General features: G+C 40.1%; 2 protein-coding genes across 2 annotated transcripts; one reads left to right on the top strand and one right to left on the bottom strand.

Annotated features, from left to right (window-relative positions):
* Positions 1 to 1,229: 1,229 nt before the first annotated feature.
* LOC122638802 lies at positions 1,230 to 15,177 on the bottom strand. Its single transcript, XM_043831650.1, has 3 exons — positions 14,677 to 15,177; positions 1,920 to 1,977; positions 1,230 to 1,471 (listed from the first exon to the last, which is right to left on the bottom strand). Exons 1-3 carry the CDS (start codon positions 15,175 to 15,177, stop codon positions 1,230 to 1,232), a joined length of 801 nt encoding a protein of 266 aa, XP_043687585.1.
* A 3,183-nt stretch (positions 15,178 to 18,360) lies between these two features.
* On the top strand, positions 18,361 to 19,854 carry LOC122640388 (CBL-interacting serine/threonine-protein kinase 12-like). Its single transcript, XM_043833560.1, has one exon. It carries the CDS (start codon positions 18,466 to 18,468, stop codon positions 19,831 to 19,833), a length of 1,368 nt encoding a protein of 455 aa, XP_043689495.1. The 5' UTR covers positions 18,361 to 18,465; the 3' UTR covers positions 19,834 to 19,854.
* Positions 19,855 to 21,509: the final 1,655 nt, after the last annotated feature.

Raw genomic sequence — 21,509 nt, 5'->3', positions numbered from 1 at the left:
GCCACCTTAGCTCATGTAGGGACATCTACCCTCTTTACCACTACCTCTACTCCTTGAATCATTGATTCTGGGGCATCTGCCCAGGTGCAATGTAGTGTACTTTTGCAGGGAAGCAGGGGTTGGGGTTGGGGAAGGAATAGAGGGAGGAGGAGGGGGAGGGTGTGGTGGTGGGGTTAGGTTGCAGGGGGGCAGGGGTGGGTGGGATTGGGTTGCAGTAAGTGTTGGGGCCATTGGGGCTGCAAAGAAAGAAGAAGAAGGGACGGTGATGGGGTGGGTCCCATTAAGATTATTTCAAGGGTAAAATTGGAAAAAGAGAAAAATTGAGTAATTAGGTTAGTTATAATCTGGTTTAGGTATCTCAAACACAATATATGAAATATCGGATACCTAAATTACAATTTGTTAATACATTAGGTACACTGGGCCCCATTTACCCTTTAAAGGAAGAATTTTCTATGGGGGGATGTGGCCCCTGCGCTCATGGGGGCCAAAGGCAACACGTGTGGGAGCATCAATAAGGCAGGCATTTCCACCTTTCATGGGAATAGGGCTATCATTGCGCCCCTTTTTGTGTCTAGACGCACGGGTCATAGTACCATGCGACCATGTAGCATTTTTTTCCCAAAAAGTTATTATAATTAAAGAATTCTCTGTGGAGGAATGTGACCCCTATGAGCGGGAATTTTTACCCTTCATGGGAGCAGGCTATCATTCCCCCACCCCCCTTTTGTGTCTAGATGCACTAGCCAGAGTCCCCCCACAGAAACCATTGTCTATAATTTAAATGCTTAGACAACACTACAAGTTATCTCTTCAAACCAAAAAAAAAGCACAAACCTACGATTTATATTTGTGGAATCTTCTCTCAAACAAATAATTATTTGGATTTTTCTAGGGGAAATTATTAGTGCCACCCCCTGACGTTTGCCTATATTTTAAGACACACCCACTAACTACCATAATATCAGCGCCACTCCTATTTTACCAAACTAATTCAACACAAACCTCCTACCATTATTTAAGAGTTGTTAAGTGATGATGTCAGCTATTTAATATTTTTTAAAAGACAATTCTGCCCTTCTTAGTGGGTAAAGTACCTAATCTACCCTTTCAATTAAAACAACCACAAACCCTTCTTCTTCCTAACGCTCACCCACAACCTTGGAGAATCCACTTCAACCTACCATCTTTTGAAGAAGAGACTTACTCCGGCAACTCCAGCCATGTCTTCAAGCTCCACTTTCAACTTTCCACACTGCAACTCCACCAATTCCATCCCTCCTTCCCCATTCCCCACTCTCACTTGTACCATAAACAATGAAGGTGCAACTTCTAACACCTCTATCAACAATCCCATTATCTTCTTTCTTAACCCAATCACACTTTTCTTCTTTTCTCTCTGTTGTGTATCCTAATTTCTTCCCAACCCCAATCACTCTCTCCCAATCACACCTTGCAGCAAGTAGGGTGACTACAACAACCAAGATCTAACGACATTGTCTGATTTCACAGCTCTAACGATGCCAAATCCCCTCCGACTCCACAAACTTTGTTCTTTAGATGGGTACATGACCAAAATTTGTCTTCTTAATGAGGACTAAGCTCCCATTGCCAACCAAATCTAGCAATTGGGGATGCATTTTAGCGATTGCTCGAGTCCTTGAAAAATTCTTCTCTGAAATTGAAATCTGGTGGAGGAAGTTTGATAGAAACCCTAGGGAGGTAGGGGCTTCGTGTTGTTAAGGTTCAGGGAAGATTGCATTTGCAGGGTTGTTGAGATTTGAGAAAGGAGAAACCGAAAAGAGGCAAAGGAGGGGTTAGGGTTTCAATGAATGAATGAGATTGAGACTTTTGGTTTGATGAAAACCAAATTAGAAAGAAGAAATAATGATAGTATTTAAAAGAAGGAAGAAAGATACAAGCAAAGAGGAAAAGAACAAAAGCTAACGCAGAACCCACGAACACCAATTCCATAACCTGAACAAAAATTTGCTTAAAATGTAGTTGATAAAGATGTATTGGTTGCTGATTATCTGTTGTGTTGTGTCAGGAAACCTTCAGTCTGGTCCACTTGAGATGAACCTGCAAAAAATCGAGTGAGCAAAGGAGAGCCGGTATGGCTCCGACCGAGGACTCTCTGATGCCTAAGTCAGGTCTTTATTTTAGCAGCATTTTAACTTTACAAAAAGTGAGATGAGCGTTTGAGCCTCATATCTGGGTATTTATAGAGTGATAAAGGGTGGCGTAGAAGAGTCCTTGTAAGGTGAGAGCCCTATTTTTAGTAGGAGTCTATTAGGCAGAGTTATATTCGGAAGTTGACTCTTCATTTGGTAAGAGTTCTTATTTGAGTGTGATACGGTTTCGTCGTTGGATAATGATCAGATTCGACTGATTCAACGTATCCCGTGATTATCGGTATGTGGCTTTGCAATTCGGGCGATGCTATAGTTATCGCTTTGTATGGGGCTCGGTTTGGGATATCCGACCAATGGCTGATCTTAGAGGGGTCGGCCCGGTTACCGACTATTGCGAGGTCAGCCTGGCTATCGACTTGGGTGAGGTCGGCCTTACTGCCAACTAGGGCGACGTTGGCCAGGTTGATGACCCTGGTGAGGTCGGCCAGGTAGATGACCTTGGCGAGGTAGGCCAGGTGGATGACCCTGACGAGGTCGGCCAGGTTGATGAGCTCGGTGTGGTCGGCCAAGTTAATGAGCCCGACACGGTTGGCCAAATTGATGAGCACAGCGCAGTCGACCAAGTTGGTGAGCCCAGTGCGGTCGACCAAGTTGATGAGCTCGGCGCGGTTGGCCAAGTTGATGAGCCCGACGCGGTTGGCTAGGTAGATGACCCTGGCGAGGTTAGTCAGGTAGATGATTCTGGCAAGGTCGGCCAGGTTGATGAGCCTAGCATGGTTGACCAGGTTGATGAGCCCGGCGCGGTCGGTCAATTTGATGAACCCGACGTAGTCAGCCAAGTTGATGACCCTAACGGGGTCGGCCTTATTGCCGATCCCAAAGAGGCCAACTTGAGGGTCCTAATCAGACAAGACCAGGGAGTGGTTCCTTCTCACGACCAGGCTCTTCCACTCAGTTCTGAATCTGACACGCGTCAATCTTTGATTGGGGTTATTTTTATGACTCATCACTTGCCCCCCACTCATCAAGGCTCGGCTGACCTTGGTGAGTATGTCTTATGGAGTGCTGCCCTTACCACTCGTGGTCGAGGTCGACCATATAAGCTGAGGCAAATACCTTAGCATTTTCTTCATACTTAGAGATTACGTATTTTCCTTTAGTGGTACCGATCTGTGAGGTCGACCCTAATGCTGACTTATGAGGCTGAGCCTAATGCCCTTGAATTTTTCCATTTAGGGATCATTCAGTGTCTTTAGCTGTGTTGAATTTTGAGGACAATCCTTGGCCAACCAACAAGGTTGACCCTTTGGCCGACTCTTAGGCCAACTGTAAGATCGACTCTTAGGCCGACCCATAGGCCGAACGTAAGACCGACTCTTAAGCCGACCTTGACACCTTAAAGGTTTTTTACGATTTTCTTTGGAAAGCCTTAACATTGATTGCTACCGAATCTCATTCTATGAGGGTCGGTCTCACACTTCGGCGTTACCGACCTATGAGGATCGAACTTGGAGACTGTGGATCTGCCGATCTATGAGGATCAGTCTTATGACGTCGATTTTCTGGTCTATGAGGATTGGTCTTAGGATCTACCGATCTATGATGATCAGTCTTATGATCTCGAATTTTTTTATCTATGAGGATCAGTCTTAGGATCTGCTGATCCATGAGGATCAGATTGCAGACCTATGAGGGTTGGGGTCGATGGATCTTCCAATCTATAAGGATCGGTCTTATGACATCGACATTGCCGACCTATAAGGGTCGGTCTTATGGCTTTGATTAGCTTAAAGTAGACTTGGAGCTTCAACGAAGACTTCTCTTTATTGATGTAAAAAATTTTTCAATCCAACAAAACAAGGTTAGCCTACTACCAAGGCTTACAATTTCTACTGATAATACTTCTTTAAATTCTTGGATTTCCAGGGTCGGGTTATCTTCTTGCCTCTCGGAGTCTTCAAACGATACGTCCCTGGTCGGATCTGCTGAAAGACTATATAAGGTCCTTCCCAATTTGGCGAGAGCTTCCCTTGGTTCTTTAGCTGTGACGTACTAGCTTTTCTTAGGACGAGGTTCCCTTGTCGGAATAATTGTTCCTTCACTCGGGAGTTGCAATATTTTGCCTTCCTTTGCTGATAAGCCATATTTCGTAGCAGTGCATTTTCCCTTACTTCATCAAGAAAGTCTAGGTTGGCTCTTAATCCATCTTCATATGTCCTCTACTTGGAGCATAATGCTCGGTGGGATTAGGCTTTTACTTCTACTGGGGCGAGTGCTTCGGTCTCGTACGCCAACCTAAATGGACTTTCACCGGTCGGCATTCTTACAGTTGTTCTATAAGCCCATAGTACACTCTGTAGCTTTTCCACCTCTTCCTTGATTATCGATTGTCAGTCAAGGGCCTAGTTCCTCTTCTTTTACTGAATGGGCTTCCAAGTCGAATCGACGTGTAGACAGTGTTCGATGATGTGCCTCAATATCCCTGGCATATCTGAGGCTGATGACCCTGGTGAGGTAGGCCAGGTTGATGACCCTGGTGAGGTAGGCCAGGTTGATGACCCTGGCGAGATCGGCTAGGTGGATGACCCTGGCGAGGTGGGCCAGGTTGATGACCCTGACGAGGTTGGCTAAGTAGATGACCCTGGCGAGGTCAGTCAGGTTGATGAGCCTGGTGCGGTCGGCCAAGTTGATGAGCCCGGTGTGGTCGGCCAAGTTGATGAGCCTGACGCGGTCGGCCAGGTAGATGACCCTGGCGAAGTCGGCCATGTAGATGATCCTGGCGAGGTCGATCAGGTAGATGACCCTGGTGAGGTCAGCCAGGTTGATGACCTTGGCGAGGTCGGCCAGGTAGATGACCCTAGCGAGGTCGGAAGGTTGATGGAATCCGCTCCTACTTCAACCACTGCAATTTAAGCAAAAAAAAAATGGGAAAACCACAGCTGTGTTTTTTTTTCGCCGATTTTTTCTGACAATGGAATCATGGTCGTCGGACCATGGTTATCACTCGTCGGGAATCTAAAGGGCACTCGTGAGCTAATTTGGCCGCAGACGCTAATAAGCAACGGTCAAAGGGATTTTCCCCTATTTTCGTTTTGGTTCCTTATTTCACATTTTGACTTCAATAACGGTTGCGAGCTTCGTCGGTTGAAGAGCACTTCAACGACAGTTGCAAAGGAGTTGCAGAGCTGAACGTTGGTCGTGAGTTCATTCCATTGAGGAAGAAGTGGTTCACTTGTTTTAATTGGAAGGGTAAAATGGTCTTAAAATTCTATTTACAGAGAACCAAGACTTTGTTTGAAGTCTTAGTGTAATGGATATATTGGTCAAAGGAATTTCATATGTTAATATCGTTTAAAAATGGGTAACGATTGATATTATGGTAGTTAGTGGGTGTGCCTTAAAATATAGGTAAACGTCAGGGGGTGGCGTCGATAATTTCTTTTTTTCTAGTTTACATGCCATGTTGCAAAAATCAATGTGTATCCACTTAATATTTAAATGGAGCTTATGAGGGAAAGATCCCTGCTTGGTGGTAGTCCCTACACCCTCTGACATGCACTGTGAAATGACACCACACCCCTGTCACCTAGGTGGATACCCAGGAGCCCTCCCCCATTGCTCCAAAAGCTGATGTAGAGACAAATTATATAATAAAAATTAAAATAAATTAATTTCTTTGGAAGGGATTTTTTTGGGGATTAAAGAAATGTTGTCTTTAATACTTATTTTTAAAACCATTAGGTGGAGGATTCTAGTTTCGTAGGTATCACAATTTGCAAACGAAATCTCGAAATGAAACTTAAAACATTTCTAGAATAATTTAGCAAATTGATAAGGTGTTGGATGCAGGGGTGTAAATGAATAGCCGAAATCCGTTTCCGTATCCGTGTCTGTATCCGTTTAGCACTATCCGAATCCGTCCAAAAGCTAAACGGATGCGGATACGGATAGGCTATAACTATCCGAAAAACTATATTTACATGTAAACGGATAAAATATCCGATCCATATCCGTGTCCATATCCATTTAACACTATCCGAATCTGTCCGAATGCGGATGCGGATGCGGATATAGCATTATCCGAGCCGAATCCGATCCGTTTACAGCCCTAGTTGGATGTATAGAATAGGACTAAAGTGTGAGGCTTATAATTCGCCACATATTCATATGAGTGGGCTCCACTCAAAAGATTAATTATATACCAAAATCAGCATGATTATTGTGACTTCTTCGTCTCTATTTGGAGGGTCAACATAATTTATTAGGGATCACATAATAAAGAAAATCGGAAAATCTATTTAAACTGATTTTTTTTTTTGGTAATGTTATTAAACCTATTTTGTGTATAAACTATTAAGTAGTGTTTTAACTTTTAAATGGAATTGGTCAAATTAAAATTTCTAGTCCTCTTTTTTTGGTAACTAAATTTCTAGTCCTCTTTCTATCAAAAAATAAAAAAAGAATGCTAATCCTCTAAACGTAGACTCTATCGCCTAGTTATGGAGGACAGAAGCTTTAATCACTCCCAAAATAATAGTTAGTTAGTAGGCATTAACGTATTACAGATTATTATTTTTGCAATAAGAATCCTACAAAATTCATTTAATTTTAAAAAACTATTATATTAAATAGTAGTTCGTTATTATAGGACCGACCATCTATGTAATCCAATCCACTTGTCAATAAATAGCTGGCGAGATTTGTCGGTCCTCCATCTCCGACCTTTACCAATTGTTATGTTTATCCATAGTTGGAAAACTAGGTTTTTCGATATTTTTTTTTTTATTTTATGAGAAAAGGATAAGTAGAGCTTAGATTAGTAAAAAAGATTGTACATCATACAAGAAAGAGTTTGACAAAATGTTTGTCCTAAGACTAGCCAAAATGTGGGATCGTAGGGCTGCTGTCCATTGGTTATGCTGGAAACGGATAGGTACAGTAGTAAAGTTAGAGGTGAGTTCTGCATGGTCAACAAAAAGAAGAGAGTAGTGTCCAAGGTACATAAGATTGATTTCCAGGTTGCAGAAGGTTACTTGACTCAATTTGTTTATTTCAAAATTTTGGTGAATCGGGCGACTCAAACCTGAGGACAAGTCATATTTTTTTATTTAATTTTTCAATAGCTCTTTTTATCTGAATGAGGAGAGATTGAAACTATGGTTGGTTTATAGTGAGAAGAAAAAAAAGACAAATATTAAAGATAATAAACAAAATTTCTAGAGCTTTGTTTAGTTGTAGACCAAACTCACGGTTTATCAATAGTATATGGCCCAATAAAAGAAAACCAGACTTAATGAGTTTCATAAAAACTTGGACTAATTTGGACATGGTTTGATCATTTCTTAAATCCGGTAAGTCACAAGACATGTATTTTGCCAAGTGGATAGATGATGAGTTCATTCTAATTATTGGACAGAAATAACATGGTCTAGATTAGCTACGTATCAAATTTAGAGTCTAATTCAATCAAATACCCTTCTTGTATTGGAATGCATATTGTGTATGTCCATATGTATGTGTAGCAGTAGCTTACATAATCCCAAGGGTCTGTTATTTTTTCAAATGTCACAAGACATGTATTCTGCCGTGTGGATAGATGTTGCATTCATTCCAATCATTGAATAGAAAAGACCTGGTCTAGATTAGCCATGTATCAAATTTTAGAGTCTAACTCAATCAAATATTGCTCTTGTATAAGAATGCATATTGTGTATGTCCATATATGAGTATAGGTAGCCTACACAATAACAAGGGTTTGTTATTTCTTCAAATGTTACAAGACATGTATTTTGCCATATGGATAGCGTTGGATATAAAGGATTGATCTATATTAGCCTCGTATCAAATTTCAAAGTCTAATTCAACCAAATACCCTTTTTGTATCGAAATGTATATTGTCTGTGTATGAGCCAGTAGCTTAGACAATAGTGTGTACTCTTCCACCTTTGAGTAGAGTCAAATGGCCTAAATTATAAAAGGGAAATTTACACATACCCCCCTGAGGTTTGATGAAAGGATATTTTTATCCCCCAGGTTTGGAAAATTCTGCATACCCCCCTGAGGTTTGCAAACGATAACAAATAAGCCCATTCCGTTAGTTCATGACTAACACTGTTAAAAATTAGACCTAAAATGAAGGAATTGCCCTTTTAAGAAGAACCCAAAAAAAATAAGAGGTGAATGGACAAAATTACCCTTACAAAGAAAAAAAAACCTGGGGAAAATGAGTTGCAGGTTTCAAAACCATAAGGATTTTTCTTTTGTTTCTATAATTACGATTAAAAGAAATAAAAGGAGTGGGTTTTAAACTGGAAAACCCTAGGCAAGTGGGTTTCAAAACATTTTTCAACTATTTAGAAATTTAGGGTTTGAAATTGGGGAAAAACCAAATCGAAATTTCCATCCATCTCCATCATCGGATGTTCATGTTCATCGCCAGTAGTGCTCCACATTCTGGGATTATGTCGCTTTCCAACACCGAGCCACATTCCGTAATCTGGCCATGGATCCGAAGAAGAAGAAGCAGATCGAGGATGATGAGTTCTTGTAGGTTTTGATGGTAGGGAAAGAAAATAGGAACAGGGATTCTCGGTCAAGGTTTTAGAAGGAAATAAAGGGAAGAAGAAAAAAATGGGTAAGTGGGGATGGAAATGGAAAATTAAGAGAACTTCATTCGGTGGATTTAGAAAGTGGGAAGAAGAAACAGTGTAATGGTTTTGGGATTGTGGATTTCGGTGGCTAAGAGATGGATTTGGGATTAAGAGTTGGTTGTGATTAATGGCTGGTGATGATGGGTTTAGGTGAACCCGATCATGGTTCGAAGATCGAAGATGAAGCGAAGAAAATTGATTTCCCCTTACTCCGCGGAGATCCGATGCCCACACTTCGGATTAAAATTCATTTTCATGGATCTGATAGGATTTGCGAATCGAATTAACACGGAGAAGTGATGGTGCTCTGGCACGATTATTGAATAGATTGTGATAATGAAAACGAAATTTTAATGAAAAGTAGAAGTTTCTTCTGTTTATCTGTTTTGATTATTTAATTTTAGAAACATCAGATCTGGAGGAGGAGTTTACCCTTATTTTATTTGTGTTTTCTTCTGTTCTAGCAACTCATCTTCCCCCAAACGATTTGGGGAAGATGAGTTGCAGATTTTTTTTTTTGTTTTCTTACAAGGGCAATGTGGTCACTTCATATCATAATTTTAACAGTGTTAGTCATGAACTGACGGAATGGACCTATCTGTTACCGTTTGCAAAACCTCAGGGGGGTACGCAGAATTTTCCAAACCTGGGGGTTGAAAATATCCTTTCGTTAAACCTCAGGGAGGTATGTGTAAATTTCCCATTATAAAACTATAAAAATTAAAGGTTCAGATTTATCGTGTGATGTTCAAAAAAATCACATTCCATTCTTACATGGATAACTACCGTAGTTGTTTTGTTTGGATAATTTATAATAAGAGGAATTGGTCCAATAGGTTAGTAATAGAATCTTTCTTATAGGATAGTGGTGCTCGCGCTTTCAATTCTCGAATTCACTCTCTCGTCAGAGTATATTTGATCAGCAAATTCCAACATTTGAGAGCATACTCTGAAGAATCCATAATTAAGATTATGATTGGAATAAAATGATATTTTGGTGGGTGAGGCATTGGTGGTACGTCAAAGCTTGGTGGATCTTCATGCATCTAGGCATATGAGGATTGTGATTGAATCTGATAATTCCAATATGATCAGATTCCTTACTGATAGCACACAAGCTTCGCCATTGCTGATTCATCCGATTGTTGATGATATCTTGCATTTGTCATCCTAGTTTACTGTTTGTAACTTCAGTTGTATTCCAAGGGAGATTAACGTATTACAGATTATTATTTTTGCAATAAGAATCCTTCAAAATTCATTTAATCTTAAAAGACTATTACATTAAATAGTAGTTCGTTATTATAGGGCCGACCATCTATGTAATCCAATCCACTTGTCAATAAATAGTTGGCGAGATTTGTCAGTCCTCCATCTCCGACCTTTACCAATTGTTATGTTTATCCATAGTTGGAAAACTAGATTTTTTGATTTGATTCGACTTGTTTATTTCAAAATTTTGATGAATCGGGTGACTCAAAGCTGAGGACAAGTCATATTTTTGTATTTCATTTTTTAATATCTCTTTTTATCTGAATATTGAAACTATGGCTGGTTTATAGTAAGAAGAAGAAAAAGACAAATATTAAAGATAATAAACAAAATTTCTAGAGCATTGTTTAGTTGTAGACCAAACTCAAGGTTTATCAATAGTATATGGCCCAATAAAAGAAAATCAGACTTAATGAGTTTCATAAAAACTTGGACTGATTTGGATATGGTTTGATCATTTCTTAAATCCGGTAAGTCATAAGACATGTATTTTGCCTTGTGGATAGATGATGTGTTCATTCTAATTGTTGGATAGAAATGACATGGTCTAGATTAGCCACGTATCAAATTTAGAGTCTAATTCAATCAAATGCCCTTCTTGTATTGGAATGCATATTGTGTATGTCCATATGTATATGTAGCAATAGCTTATATAATCACAAGGGTCTGTTATTTTTTCAAATGTCACAAGACATGTATTCTGCCTTGTGGATAGATGATGCATTCATTCCAATCATTAGATAGAAATGACATGGTCTAGATTAGCCACGTATCAAATTTAGAGTCTAATTCAATCAAATACCATTCTTGTATTGGAATGCATGTTGTGTATGTCTATATATATGTGTAACAGTAGCTTACACAATCATGAGGGTCTGTTATTTTTTCAAATATCACAAGACATGTATTCTGCCATGTGGATAGATGATGCGTTCATTCCAATCATTGGATAGAAAGGACATGGTCTAGATTATCCACGTATCAAATTTTAGAGTCTAATTCAATCAAATACCCTTCTTGTATTAGAATGCATATTGTGTATGTCTATATGTATGTGTAGCAGTAACTTACACAATCACAAGGGTCTATTATTTTTTCAAATGTCCCAAGACATGTATTCTTCCATGTGGATGGATGATGTGTTCATTTTAATCATTGAATAGAAAGGACATCGTCTAGATTAACCATGTATCAAATTTTAGAGTCTAACTCAATCAAATATTGCTCTTGTATAGGATTGCATATTGTGTATGTCCATATATGAGTATAGGTAGCCTACACAATAACAAGGGTTTATTATTTCTTCAAATGTCACAAGACATGGATAGCATTGAATATAAAGGATTGATCTATATTAGCCTCGTATCAAATTTCAAAGTCTAATTCAATCAAATGCCCCTTTTGTATAGAAATGCATATTGTCTGTGTATCGGCCAGTAGCGTAGAACCTTTGAGTATAGTCAAATGGTTTAAATTATAAAACTATAAAAATTAATGGTTCAGATTTGTCCTGTGATATTCAAAAAAATCACATTCCATTCTTACATGGATAACTACCGTAGTTGTTTTGTTTGGATAATTAATAAGTGGAATTGGTCCAATAGGTTAGTGATAGAATTTTTCTTTTAGGATAGTGGTGCTCAAATTTTTATCCTATGTTGTAATTGCACGGTGCTGTACTGCATTGTGCGGCGGCTGTAGAGGCCATGTGCACCATGTGGGGCCCGCTGTGCCATATGGCCTCTACCGCGTCGCACGATGCAATACAACACCGTGCTGTAAAAGGAGAGGATAACGATTCAGTGGTGCTCTCGCTTTCAATCCTCAAATTCACTCTCTCGTCAGAGTATATTTGATCAGCAAATTCCAACATTTGAGAGTTGATCAGCAAATTCCAACATTTGAGAGCATACTCTGAAGAAAACCAATCCATAATTAAGATTATGATTGGAATAAAATGAAATTTTGACTTAATTGAATAATTCTAAAACATTAAGGGTGCTCTCATTATTTACCATCATTTATTCAAATTAAGCGACCTTTTTTTGTCCTTAAGAAATTGAACAAACTTTCAAACTCCTGTAGATAAAGTTCCATTTACGCATAGCCAATTTAAAGTGTATAAATTTAGGAAAAAATAACTCTGTCCGGGAGTGTGTCTTACGCCAGCACTCTCATGAGTCTATCTCTCTCCTCCCCATATGAAAAGATAGCTTTACCCCCTTGTTTTAAGGAGGAGAGAGATAGACACATGGGAGTTCTATCGTAGGCCATACTCCCGGACAGAAAACTGCTTCCCATAAATTTAATTGTTTGTATTATCATATTATGTGTGTTATGTTATCCCAAGGTTATACCTTAAAGCATTCACAACTAAGGACAAAATTAGGCATTTTATTGTTGTCACATTGTATATTTTCGGAATATGACTCTTGCATGGGACCTTCATTAAAACAAAAAAAAAAAAGGCCCTTTGGATGGAGTGATTGCAACTAAGGGTGTCAAACGGTATGATTTTGATTATACGGTGGGGTTCTGGTTCGGTGCACATTTTGCATGGTAGAATTCAAAACCGCAATGGATAAGAATCACCCAAAATCAGAATCGTTTTATATGCGGTGCGATTTTAACAGTTTCTATTCGGTTTTCATTATTTGGTTTACATGCAGTGTGTAATACTGGTTTCACCTTTTTACCCTTTAATTTTATTTTCCATATACTTGTTATGTGAGAGAATTATATTATTTCATACACATCTAACTCTAGGCAAAGTTCACTTAGACATGCTAGTTGCAATGATAATTTTAAGTGATTACTCAAGGCCACAAAGTTTCGCAAGGGGAGACCAACATGAAGACATCACCAATCCATACCCCACTCGGTTCATTAACAAAGTCCACTAAGTCATGCTCATACTAAAACCTTTCATCCCTTCATAAATTTGGCATTCAAACTGAAATTCAAAAAAATCTCAGTAAGGAGTCCTAATATTTTAGAGTGCTTAACCCCATTCTTAAATAAATAAGGATGTTCTTAATCTCGATTTTCTATTTGGTTAACCGATGGTTTTCTGATTTTAAATCGAATCAAACTGAACCGATAATAGAACCTATGAAATCAGAATCGTGACATTTTTAAACGGTACGATCGATTCAATTATAAACGGTCGGTTCCAGTTCCGACAATCAGTTTCAGTTTCATTTTGACACCCTTAACTGCAACCTACCACCGGAATATGGATCATCCATTATAACAGCTTGCAGGTTGCATCAATCTAATGATGCAAAATGTAGTTAATCTAGACCTCGTTAGTGCTCAAATTTCCTCGACCCTTTCTATTTACAATATGTAGACCTCGTTAATGCTAAAATATCCTCCATGACCTCTTCGATTTATCATACAAATTTTTCATATTTACATTGATACCCATCAAGATGCTCGTTCTTGCACTCTGAATGGGGGACTGCTTGAAGGGTAATTTCAAAACGTAAGCGACAGGTCTCCCTACATGGTGCAACTTCTCATTTGCCTGCAATCTAGTTTGATGAAATGTCATTGCTGTCATTTGCAAGTTTGTAACGAAAATTTATCTTCTCAAGAATCCAACTGTTCACCCAACACTTGAGAGGATAAAAAGATGTCACCGTCCATTTTTTTTTATGGTTGAATTATTCACTATGGTTTGAGAGGATGAAAATTCGTTTGCAACACACCGTGTCACATTTTACAACTAGTGAAGATTAGAGAGATGGTTTCCAATGCTATAGGCATGGAAAGGAATCCACACCCTACCACCAATTAATGGTTTGAAAAAAATGTCTGTAGATGTGGATCTCATATTTTCAAAATAGATTAAAAAAAAATGGAAAAGGTTCTTTGGGCCATTGGAGCAGGGTACGTACACAAGCATCTCTATGTCCATCTCTTTCCAAATAAAAATACATGTATGTGAGAGTCTCACTTTTGTGAGAAAGCATGGGAAAAAAAAAAAAAAACCATGCACGTATGAACAATTTGTGGATCTCTACCTTGAAAGATTAATATATGTAAAAAAATCATGAAGGAGGGATCTATGAGCAAATGATATAGGGAGTGCATCAACTTAAGCGGAGATGGGTCACAAAGTGTCAAATGAGGGGCTTTTAATGATTTTGATCGGATTAGGCTCCTCTTAAGCGCACCCCCAAGCTAGACGTTGTCCAGTACGGGGGTAGATGTCGACATGTGTCCAAGCAATGTGCACCATTCCCAACTCGATTGACGTCCCATCCACATGTCAACATCTGTCCCATGCTGGAGAGGAGCGTGATCCATTTTGATCTGGTACTATAAAAGGACAAAGCCCTACATGATAAATGGTTGTTCACCATACATGGTCATGCACAAAACCTTTTGCCAATGGTTATTTTAAATGAAAAAGAGAGTTTTTTGTTTTTTGGCAACAGGAAATTTTATTGAGAGGGAAGGCAAGTAATACACTGAACATCCCGATGACAAAGATCCAGGAGCCAAGGATCGAAATTTGGCCAGACTATATTGCTTGCTAAAGATAGGGCCTTCCTGGCTAGAGAGTGAGCGACCAGATTCGCTTATCTAGAGATCCAACTAAAGGAAATTACATTCACTTGAGAGGCCAATACCCTAATATCCTGAATGACATTAGTAACTGCCAAGGGGTGATGTAAGGAGGGGTTGTTGAGCAGTGACAGTAGAGCAGAATTGTCAGATTCAACCAAAATATTGGAATGCCCTGCCTGGAGAGCTGCCTGAAGACCAGTTCTAATCGCGATTGCTTCACCAACCAGAACTTCAGAGAAGGATTTCGGGTCTGAGAAGGCAAGAACAGGGGACCCCCGCGCATTGCGAATCACCACTCCAATGCCATCCTTATGGCTGAAAGGATCAACCGCCGCATCAGCATTCAATTTCAGGGCTCTAGGAGGTGGATAACTCCATCTATTGCAAGACTGCATCGTAGGACTCTGAAGGGTGGCAGGTGATTTCTTTGGGGTTGTGACAAATTCCCCAAACGCTCTCTGAGCACGGCAAATGACATCGACAGGAGAGAGAACCTTGTCATTGAAAACTAGGTCGTTGCAAGCAATCCAAAGGTGCCACATGATAAATGCCGCTTGACTGAGAGTCTCCGGCCCTGTTTTCTTATTTGGGAACTAAAGGTGAACCCACAGCTAAAGAAAACTCGAGAGAGTTGGGTTATCCAAGGAGCGAACAGCAAAGGATAGAACACTGCCAAACCAAACTGCTGAAGCAAAAGGGTAAGTAAATAGGATATGGTCAGTAGATTCAACCTCTGAGCCGCATCTCCTGCAACTTGGATCACACCTCAGCCTCCTACTCAGTAGATTCTCACCCGAAGCAATGCCCTGTGCGCACCTTACAAAGGAAAGTTCGGATCTTGGGGAGAGTTTGACAACTCCAGATACGTTTCCAAAAAGAGAGAGTTATAGACATGGTTCTAAGTATCAGTATCGTATCGTCTAGTACCGATTTTGTTAGTCATCGATACCGATACCATGCCGATACCATATCGGTGACAGTATTGACAAGGGATAAAATGGTTGTAAAGCTCATTTTTTAAGAAAATTCAAGGGTAATTTTGTCTGATACATCCGATCCAAGTTGATACAGTATCAATATTGTATCGATTTTGTGTGATGTCGATACTTGTTCCGATACCGTGCACTAAAGCCTTGGTTATGGAGGGGGCACAACTGTACCTTCCGTGGTCGGATTAAGATTTTTGTTTAGAGGATCTATATGTAGAAATCTCCCATCCCTACCCAAAAAAGAAAAAGGAGTCCGGATCAGCTCCACATATGTGGAGAGTATTTATTCTCCACATATGGTGGTCAGCTGACACCTGGCCAAGCTATGACCGGTAATCGAACTCTCCCTAAAACTGTTCTTGAGGGATTTAAAGTAAATTTTATGACGGGACCCAAATCATCTCCCTCAACTCAAAATTGCTTTTTCTTCTTCTTCGCACTTGAGACTACAAATCTGGAGATGGGTTCATGCTTCTCTTCAGGCGCCACTGGTTATATACATCAGATCCGTCTACAACCAAAGTCATCTCTTGATTCCTTCAACCACGATTGTCTCTTATTCGATGACTGTATTCCCACCCTCGATTCCTTTGACGAACTTCTGGCGGATCAGATCTATTTCGTCTTCCATACTAGTCGCCTATAGTATCGCCTCACTGCTCCCAAGGTAGCCACGCTGGCTGTGAAGGCTAGCATTGCGTTTGATGGAATAAGAAAATACAGTAATCTCTGGTTTTGGATCTGAACAACTAGAGATTCGGGAATGGTGAGTTTGATGGATATTATGATATGATTTGTTTAAGACTTCCAATGACAAGTTGAGAATCGAAGTTTCAAGATCTGAGTCCATTAGAAGATTGCAGAGAATCGCCATTTTTGTTCTCTCCTCCAAGACCAACAGGTTCCATTTCTGTAACCCAAGTTCAAAGTTAAAACCAAGCCAGAGGAAGCGAATCAGAGATTGGAAATAGATCAATTAAAAACGGTGATTTTTTAAAATAACGATTGCTCTGTTTTTGTCCTTGTATGGTGGGTGGTTGATGCGCTTTTATAGAGGTGTAAACAGTGAATGGGTTGGGGAGGGATAGAGCGGGAGTTTGCAAGGAGGGGGAGCAGGGGTGAGGCGGAGGAGAGGGCAAGGCAGGGAGGGAGCATGAGTAGGGGCGGGGTTGCAGGAAAAGAAGGGGTGGGGACAGATGATGAGCAGGGAAGGCCGGAAGGGGGAAGGAGATTGGCCCAGGTTGTGGGAAGGTGCTGAGGAGAAGAAGTGATGTGGATCCCACAGTTTTGGAATATTAAAAAAAGATTTGGAAGAAAAAGTAATCAATTTTATTTTGATCTCGTGTCAGCTAACCATCATATGTGGAGTTGATCCAGACTCAAAAAACCCAGCACAGATGTGAGGAAAGAGAGAGAAAATGTACGAAACTGAAAAACCAGGCACAGATGTGAGGAAAGAGAGAGAAAGTGTACGAAACTGAAAAACCAGCAGCGATCCTATTGGGAAGACGAAATTTTGATTCTCAAGCTCGCGGAATGATGATTACATGTGCACGAAATCGCAAAAGCAGGGGCGATTACATTTAATTTTGCTAAGATCAGCAGCGATTGCAACACAGCTCCTCGTCCTGTTTCCCGTTTCTTCGGAGCAGTTTCTCCGAAAACGCGGCGTCCTATCTATGTGTAACCATCAGCCAACAGTGATAGATTCTCCATACCACGCTGAAAGTAACAGGAAAACCTCACGTCGCGGCTATTATTTGTCGTGTGGGTCCCAAAGTAATCAATTTTAATCATGGATCCCACTCAGCCTGTTAGTCTGTTAGACAACTGGCTGCCTACCAAGAATTGGGGTATATTTGCCAATTTTAATATTTATGGTAATTTGCTTTTAAAATTTATCGGTTCCGTCTGGCGTTGCAATTCCAAACAGTGACTCAGTGCGTCTAAAAAATGAAAAACCCCTAAAGTCCACATTATTAAAAAAAATTCATATTGGGTGTTCCAAAAATGCACGGTGGAGGAAGGAGATACGACACGAACTGCTTGACACATCGGTCAAAGTCCACAATTAAGTTACGGCAGGGTAATAACCTTTTATCATGCATCTAATGGTCAAAACAGTCCATCCAAAACCGGTGAAGCTATGTGCCTTTATGCCTTTGAGATTCGTTATTGATTTGGTTGTGCTGTTCGATTTATAGGGAGACTGAAATAATCATTTCACTTTTGATCGAACATATCGAGGTTCGATCGGATGAGATTTGCCCCCTTTTATTAGAGGCACTAAAAAATCATATCGAGCAAGGGAACATCTAATCAGCTACACTTTTTTTTCCGTTTTTGTTAAGACCCTTCATCTGTATAGGGTACCTTCTCATAACTTGTAAAACAAGAATGACCGAAATGTGCGACACGAATAGAGATACTCTCATATCTCCTCCGCGTGACGTGAAACAAGTGATAGACATTTGCTTAGAAATCTAAGGAGCCAAAAGAGGTAGGTTATCTACCTCTACCCTGTATCTGTAGATTTTGGCTCTTTCTCTACGGCTCCTTCAAAACAAAGGGAACCCTTAGAGGAGACACCGTTATAAATGCTTGGTGAGTCATCAAACGGTGTAGCGTTAAAAAAACGTCAAGTTTTCGTCACCGTCAATCCATCGCCGTTAACTATCAACTTGCAGCTTTAAAGGATTGTCGTCTCTTTATGACTCCATCTCTCGGGCATCGCAAAAGTTAATGTACAACGAACACCAAAGAGCTGAGAACCAGAGCTTTTATGGCTGATTTGCAGAGTTACAGAAACAACTACGATTTGAAATTCTGAGAAATTGAAATATGCCGGATACGAGGAAAAGTGGTCAGGCTCTTCTTCTGGGTAGATACGAGGTCGGAAAGCTTCTTGGCCATGGCACCTTTGCTAAGGTCTACCACGCGAAGAACGTCCAAACTGGAGAAGTCGTTGCAATCAAAGTTCTTGACAAGGAGAAAATCCTCAAAGGAGGATTGGTTGCTCACATCAAGCGCGAGATCTCAATCTTTCGCCGTGTTCGACATCCTAACATCGTTCAGCTTTTCGAGGTCATGGCGACAAAGGCCAAGATCTATTTTGTTATGGAGTATGTGAAGGGAGGTGAGCTATTCAATAAGGTCGCTAAAGGTCGATTGAAAGAGGAGGTTGCGAGGAAGTATTTCCAACAACTTATCTCCGCAGTCGGATTCTGCCACGCAAGAGGTGTTTACCACCGTGATCTCAAGCCTGAAAACCTGTTATTAGATGAGAATGGCGATCTCAAGGTCTCTGATTTTGGCCTTAGTGCGGTATCAGATCAGATGAGGCAAGACGGATTGTTCCACACCTTCTGTGGAACCCCTGCGTATGTAGCCCCTGAAGTTCTAGCTCGCAAGGGTTATGATGCGGCCAAGGTGGATATTTGGTCTTGTGGAGTGATTTTGTTTGTTTTAATGGCTGGTTATCTTCCTTTCCATGATCAGAACGTTATGCAGATGTATAAGAAAATTTATAAAGGTGAGTTCCGGTGCCCTAGGTGGTTTTCCCCTGAATTAATCCGTCTCCTTTCTCGTCTCCTCGATACCAATCCAGAGACAAGAATCACGATTCCTGAAATTATGGAGAATCGGTGGTTCAAGAAAGGATTCAAGCACATTAAGTTCTACATTGAGAACGATCGCCTCTGGAGCTTTGGAGAGGACGATGCTGAATCATCATCGGAACAATCGGAACAATCCGTATCTGAATCGGAGTCTGAGCCGGACACGCCAAGACCCCCTGTTCCTGGGTTGCCCAGACCTGCTAGTTTGAATGCTTTTGATATCATATCGTTCTCTCCTGGATTTGATCTATCTGGTTTGTTCGAAGAAAGAGGAGAGGAAACACGGTTTGTTTCGGGCGCACCAGTGCCGAAAATTATATCAAAATTGGAGGAGATTGCCAAGGTGGTTAGCTTTACAGTGCGGAAGAACGATTGTCGTGTAAACTTAGAAGGATCCAGAGAAGGTGTGAAGGGGCCATTGACGATAGCAGCTGAGATATTTGAATTAACACCGACATTGAGGGTGGTAGAAGTTAAGAAGAAAGGAGGGGACAGGGAAGAGTATGAGGAATTCTGTAACAGAGAACTGAAGCCCGTGATGCAGAACCTTCTGATCGATGATTCTGCTATTCTCCCTTCAGATACAGAGTAGAGAAAATAAATATAGAAACAAGAAAATGATTTTTTTTTCTCTTCTAGTTACTACTGTATCATATTTTCTCTTTCTTCGAATTGCTCTCTTGTGTTATACTCATTCTGAGTTATTAAGAGCCATTACATGTTATAGTTCTGTGGTTTGTGCAATGCTAAGCTCTGCTTACACTGAAGTGAGGTCTGACATTCATATACAATTTCATCTGGAAACCATGGGAGTGAAATTGAGGAAGAGAGGTGTTTATGAAGTTACCCACTCTTGTTCCTTTGAGAATCTCAAGAAGATGAAAGAAGCTATAAGATGCAAAGGTTGATGTCAATAGATCAGAAGGATATGAAAATTAAACTCTTGAAGGTGAAAGCTTTTGACTATAATTGTTTAACTGTCAGTTGGGGTCATATATTGATGAAGAAAATCATGCTATTACTTTGTCTTTATGCTATTCTTTTCTTGATGGTGCTTTGGATGAATAGAATGAGTTAAAAGGATTGAGAAAAGGGGTAATGAACATTCTCCATGACAAGAATGTTCATTTTGCAATTATGTATGTCTTTGTCTGACTATCAATAATGCATTAGGGAAAAGCCAATATGTTTGGAGAAAAATGAAAGCTGAAATTTACTTCTTTTGTCTGCTTCTATAATTTTCCATCATTGAAGTACACATTTGTAGAATGGCTAAATGGAATACTGTCCTCATAACCCTGAACCTATTATCCCCTCACAGTGGGGGAAAATAATGTCCTTGTTAATAACTTCATCTTGCATTGCCAAATCTTCTCTGTTTTTGACATTGCTGTGTCATGGTTTACATTGTTTTTAGCAAAACAAGGCAATGAGTTGTTACATAATTTTATATGGTTTATCCTGTGGTCTGTTGTTACAAAATATGGTTTCTCCTGTGGTCTGTTGTTCAAGCTTTGGGGAAGGTCAATGAGGGCTTATGTTGTTGGATGGATGAGCTTAGTGTGCATATGCTTTAGCTTGGTTATAGAGCATGGAAGGTCCGTTTCGTTGCAAGTAAAGAGAAGGGAAAGGAAATGAATCAATTTCGATACCTAAAACTGTCACCATATTTGTTAATTATATATATTGGGAAAATGATAGTACACACCCTTTTGGCCTTGACAGTCTCTCCTCCCTGATCATGTGAGCCCTCCATATATTCATCGTAAAGCATTTCCTCCTGTGCGCCCATTGGCTTGGCGAGGAAGATGACAATGTATACGGACAGCATGTCGATACCCTCCCCCTCCCCCCCTCAGTTTTTCAGATGTGATGTTTATTTTACTTTTCAAATCAAAGAGATTTGGTTGCAAAGTAAAGTAAAATTTAATATATATATTTGAAACATTTTGAAATCTGTCATAAAAATGTTTCATCATTTTTGTATTGATTGGATTTCACTTCCCTTCCCTTGCAACCAGGTGGAGAGGGAAGGAAATAAAGAGAGAGTTGAAGGAAAGAAGATGGTGATTGAATCAATTCATAATCAAATGAGGTGAAGAAGAGAAACATTAATACACTGCATTTACTCCCTGTGTTCAGTTTGTTTCTGCAGCATCAGCAAGGTGATCTTTTATCCCCTTGGGGAAAAGGAAATAATGGAAAGATGACAATTTCACTCCAAACGGTTTGAGTGGAGCCAAGAATTCAGTGTTCATTATCTCTTCG

The sequence above is a fragment of the Telopea speciosissima genome, chromosome 9 (genome assembly GCF_018873765.1).
Source record: "Telopea speciosissima isolate NSW1024214 ecotype Mountain lineage chromosome 9, Tspe_v1, whole genome shotgun sequence".
In the NCBI taxonomy this organism is placed as follows: Eukaryota; Viridiplantae; Streptophyta; class Magnoliopsida; order Proteales; family Proteaceae; genus Telopea; species Telopea speciosissima.
The sequence above is the reverse complement of the archived record's forward strand: the minus strand, read 5'-3'. Positions and strand labels throughout refer to the sequence as shown.

Excerpts from the sequence above, each read along its gene's own strand:
- LOC122638802 (XM_043831650.1), bottom strand. The coding sequence starts at position 15,177 with ATGTGGCACCTTTGGATTGCTTGCAACGACCTAGTTTTCAATGACAAG. Across the intron at positions 1,978-14,676 it reads TATTGGCCTCTCAAGTGAAT|GTTATGGAATTGGTGTTCGT; the intron begins GTAATTTCCTTT and ends ATTTTTGTTCAG. Across the intron at positions 1,472-1,919 it reads TGTTCTTTTCCTCTTTGCTT|TCACCCTACTTGCTGCAAGG; the intron begins GTATCTTTCTTC and ends TGGTTGTTGTAG.
- LOC122640388 (XM_043833560.1), top strand. The coding sequence starts at position 18,466 with ATGCCGGATACGAGGAAAAGTGGTCAGGCTCTTCTTCTGGGTAGATAC.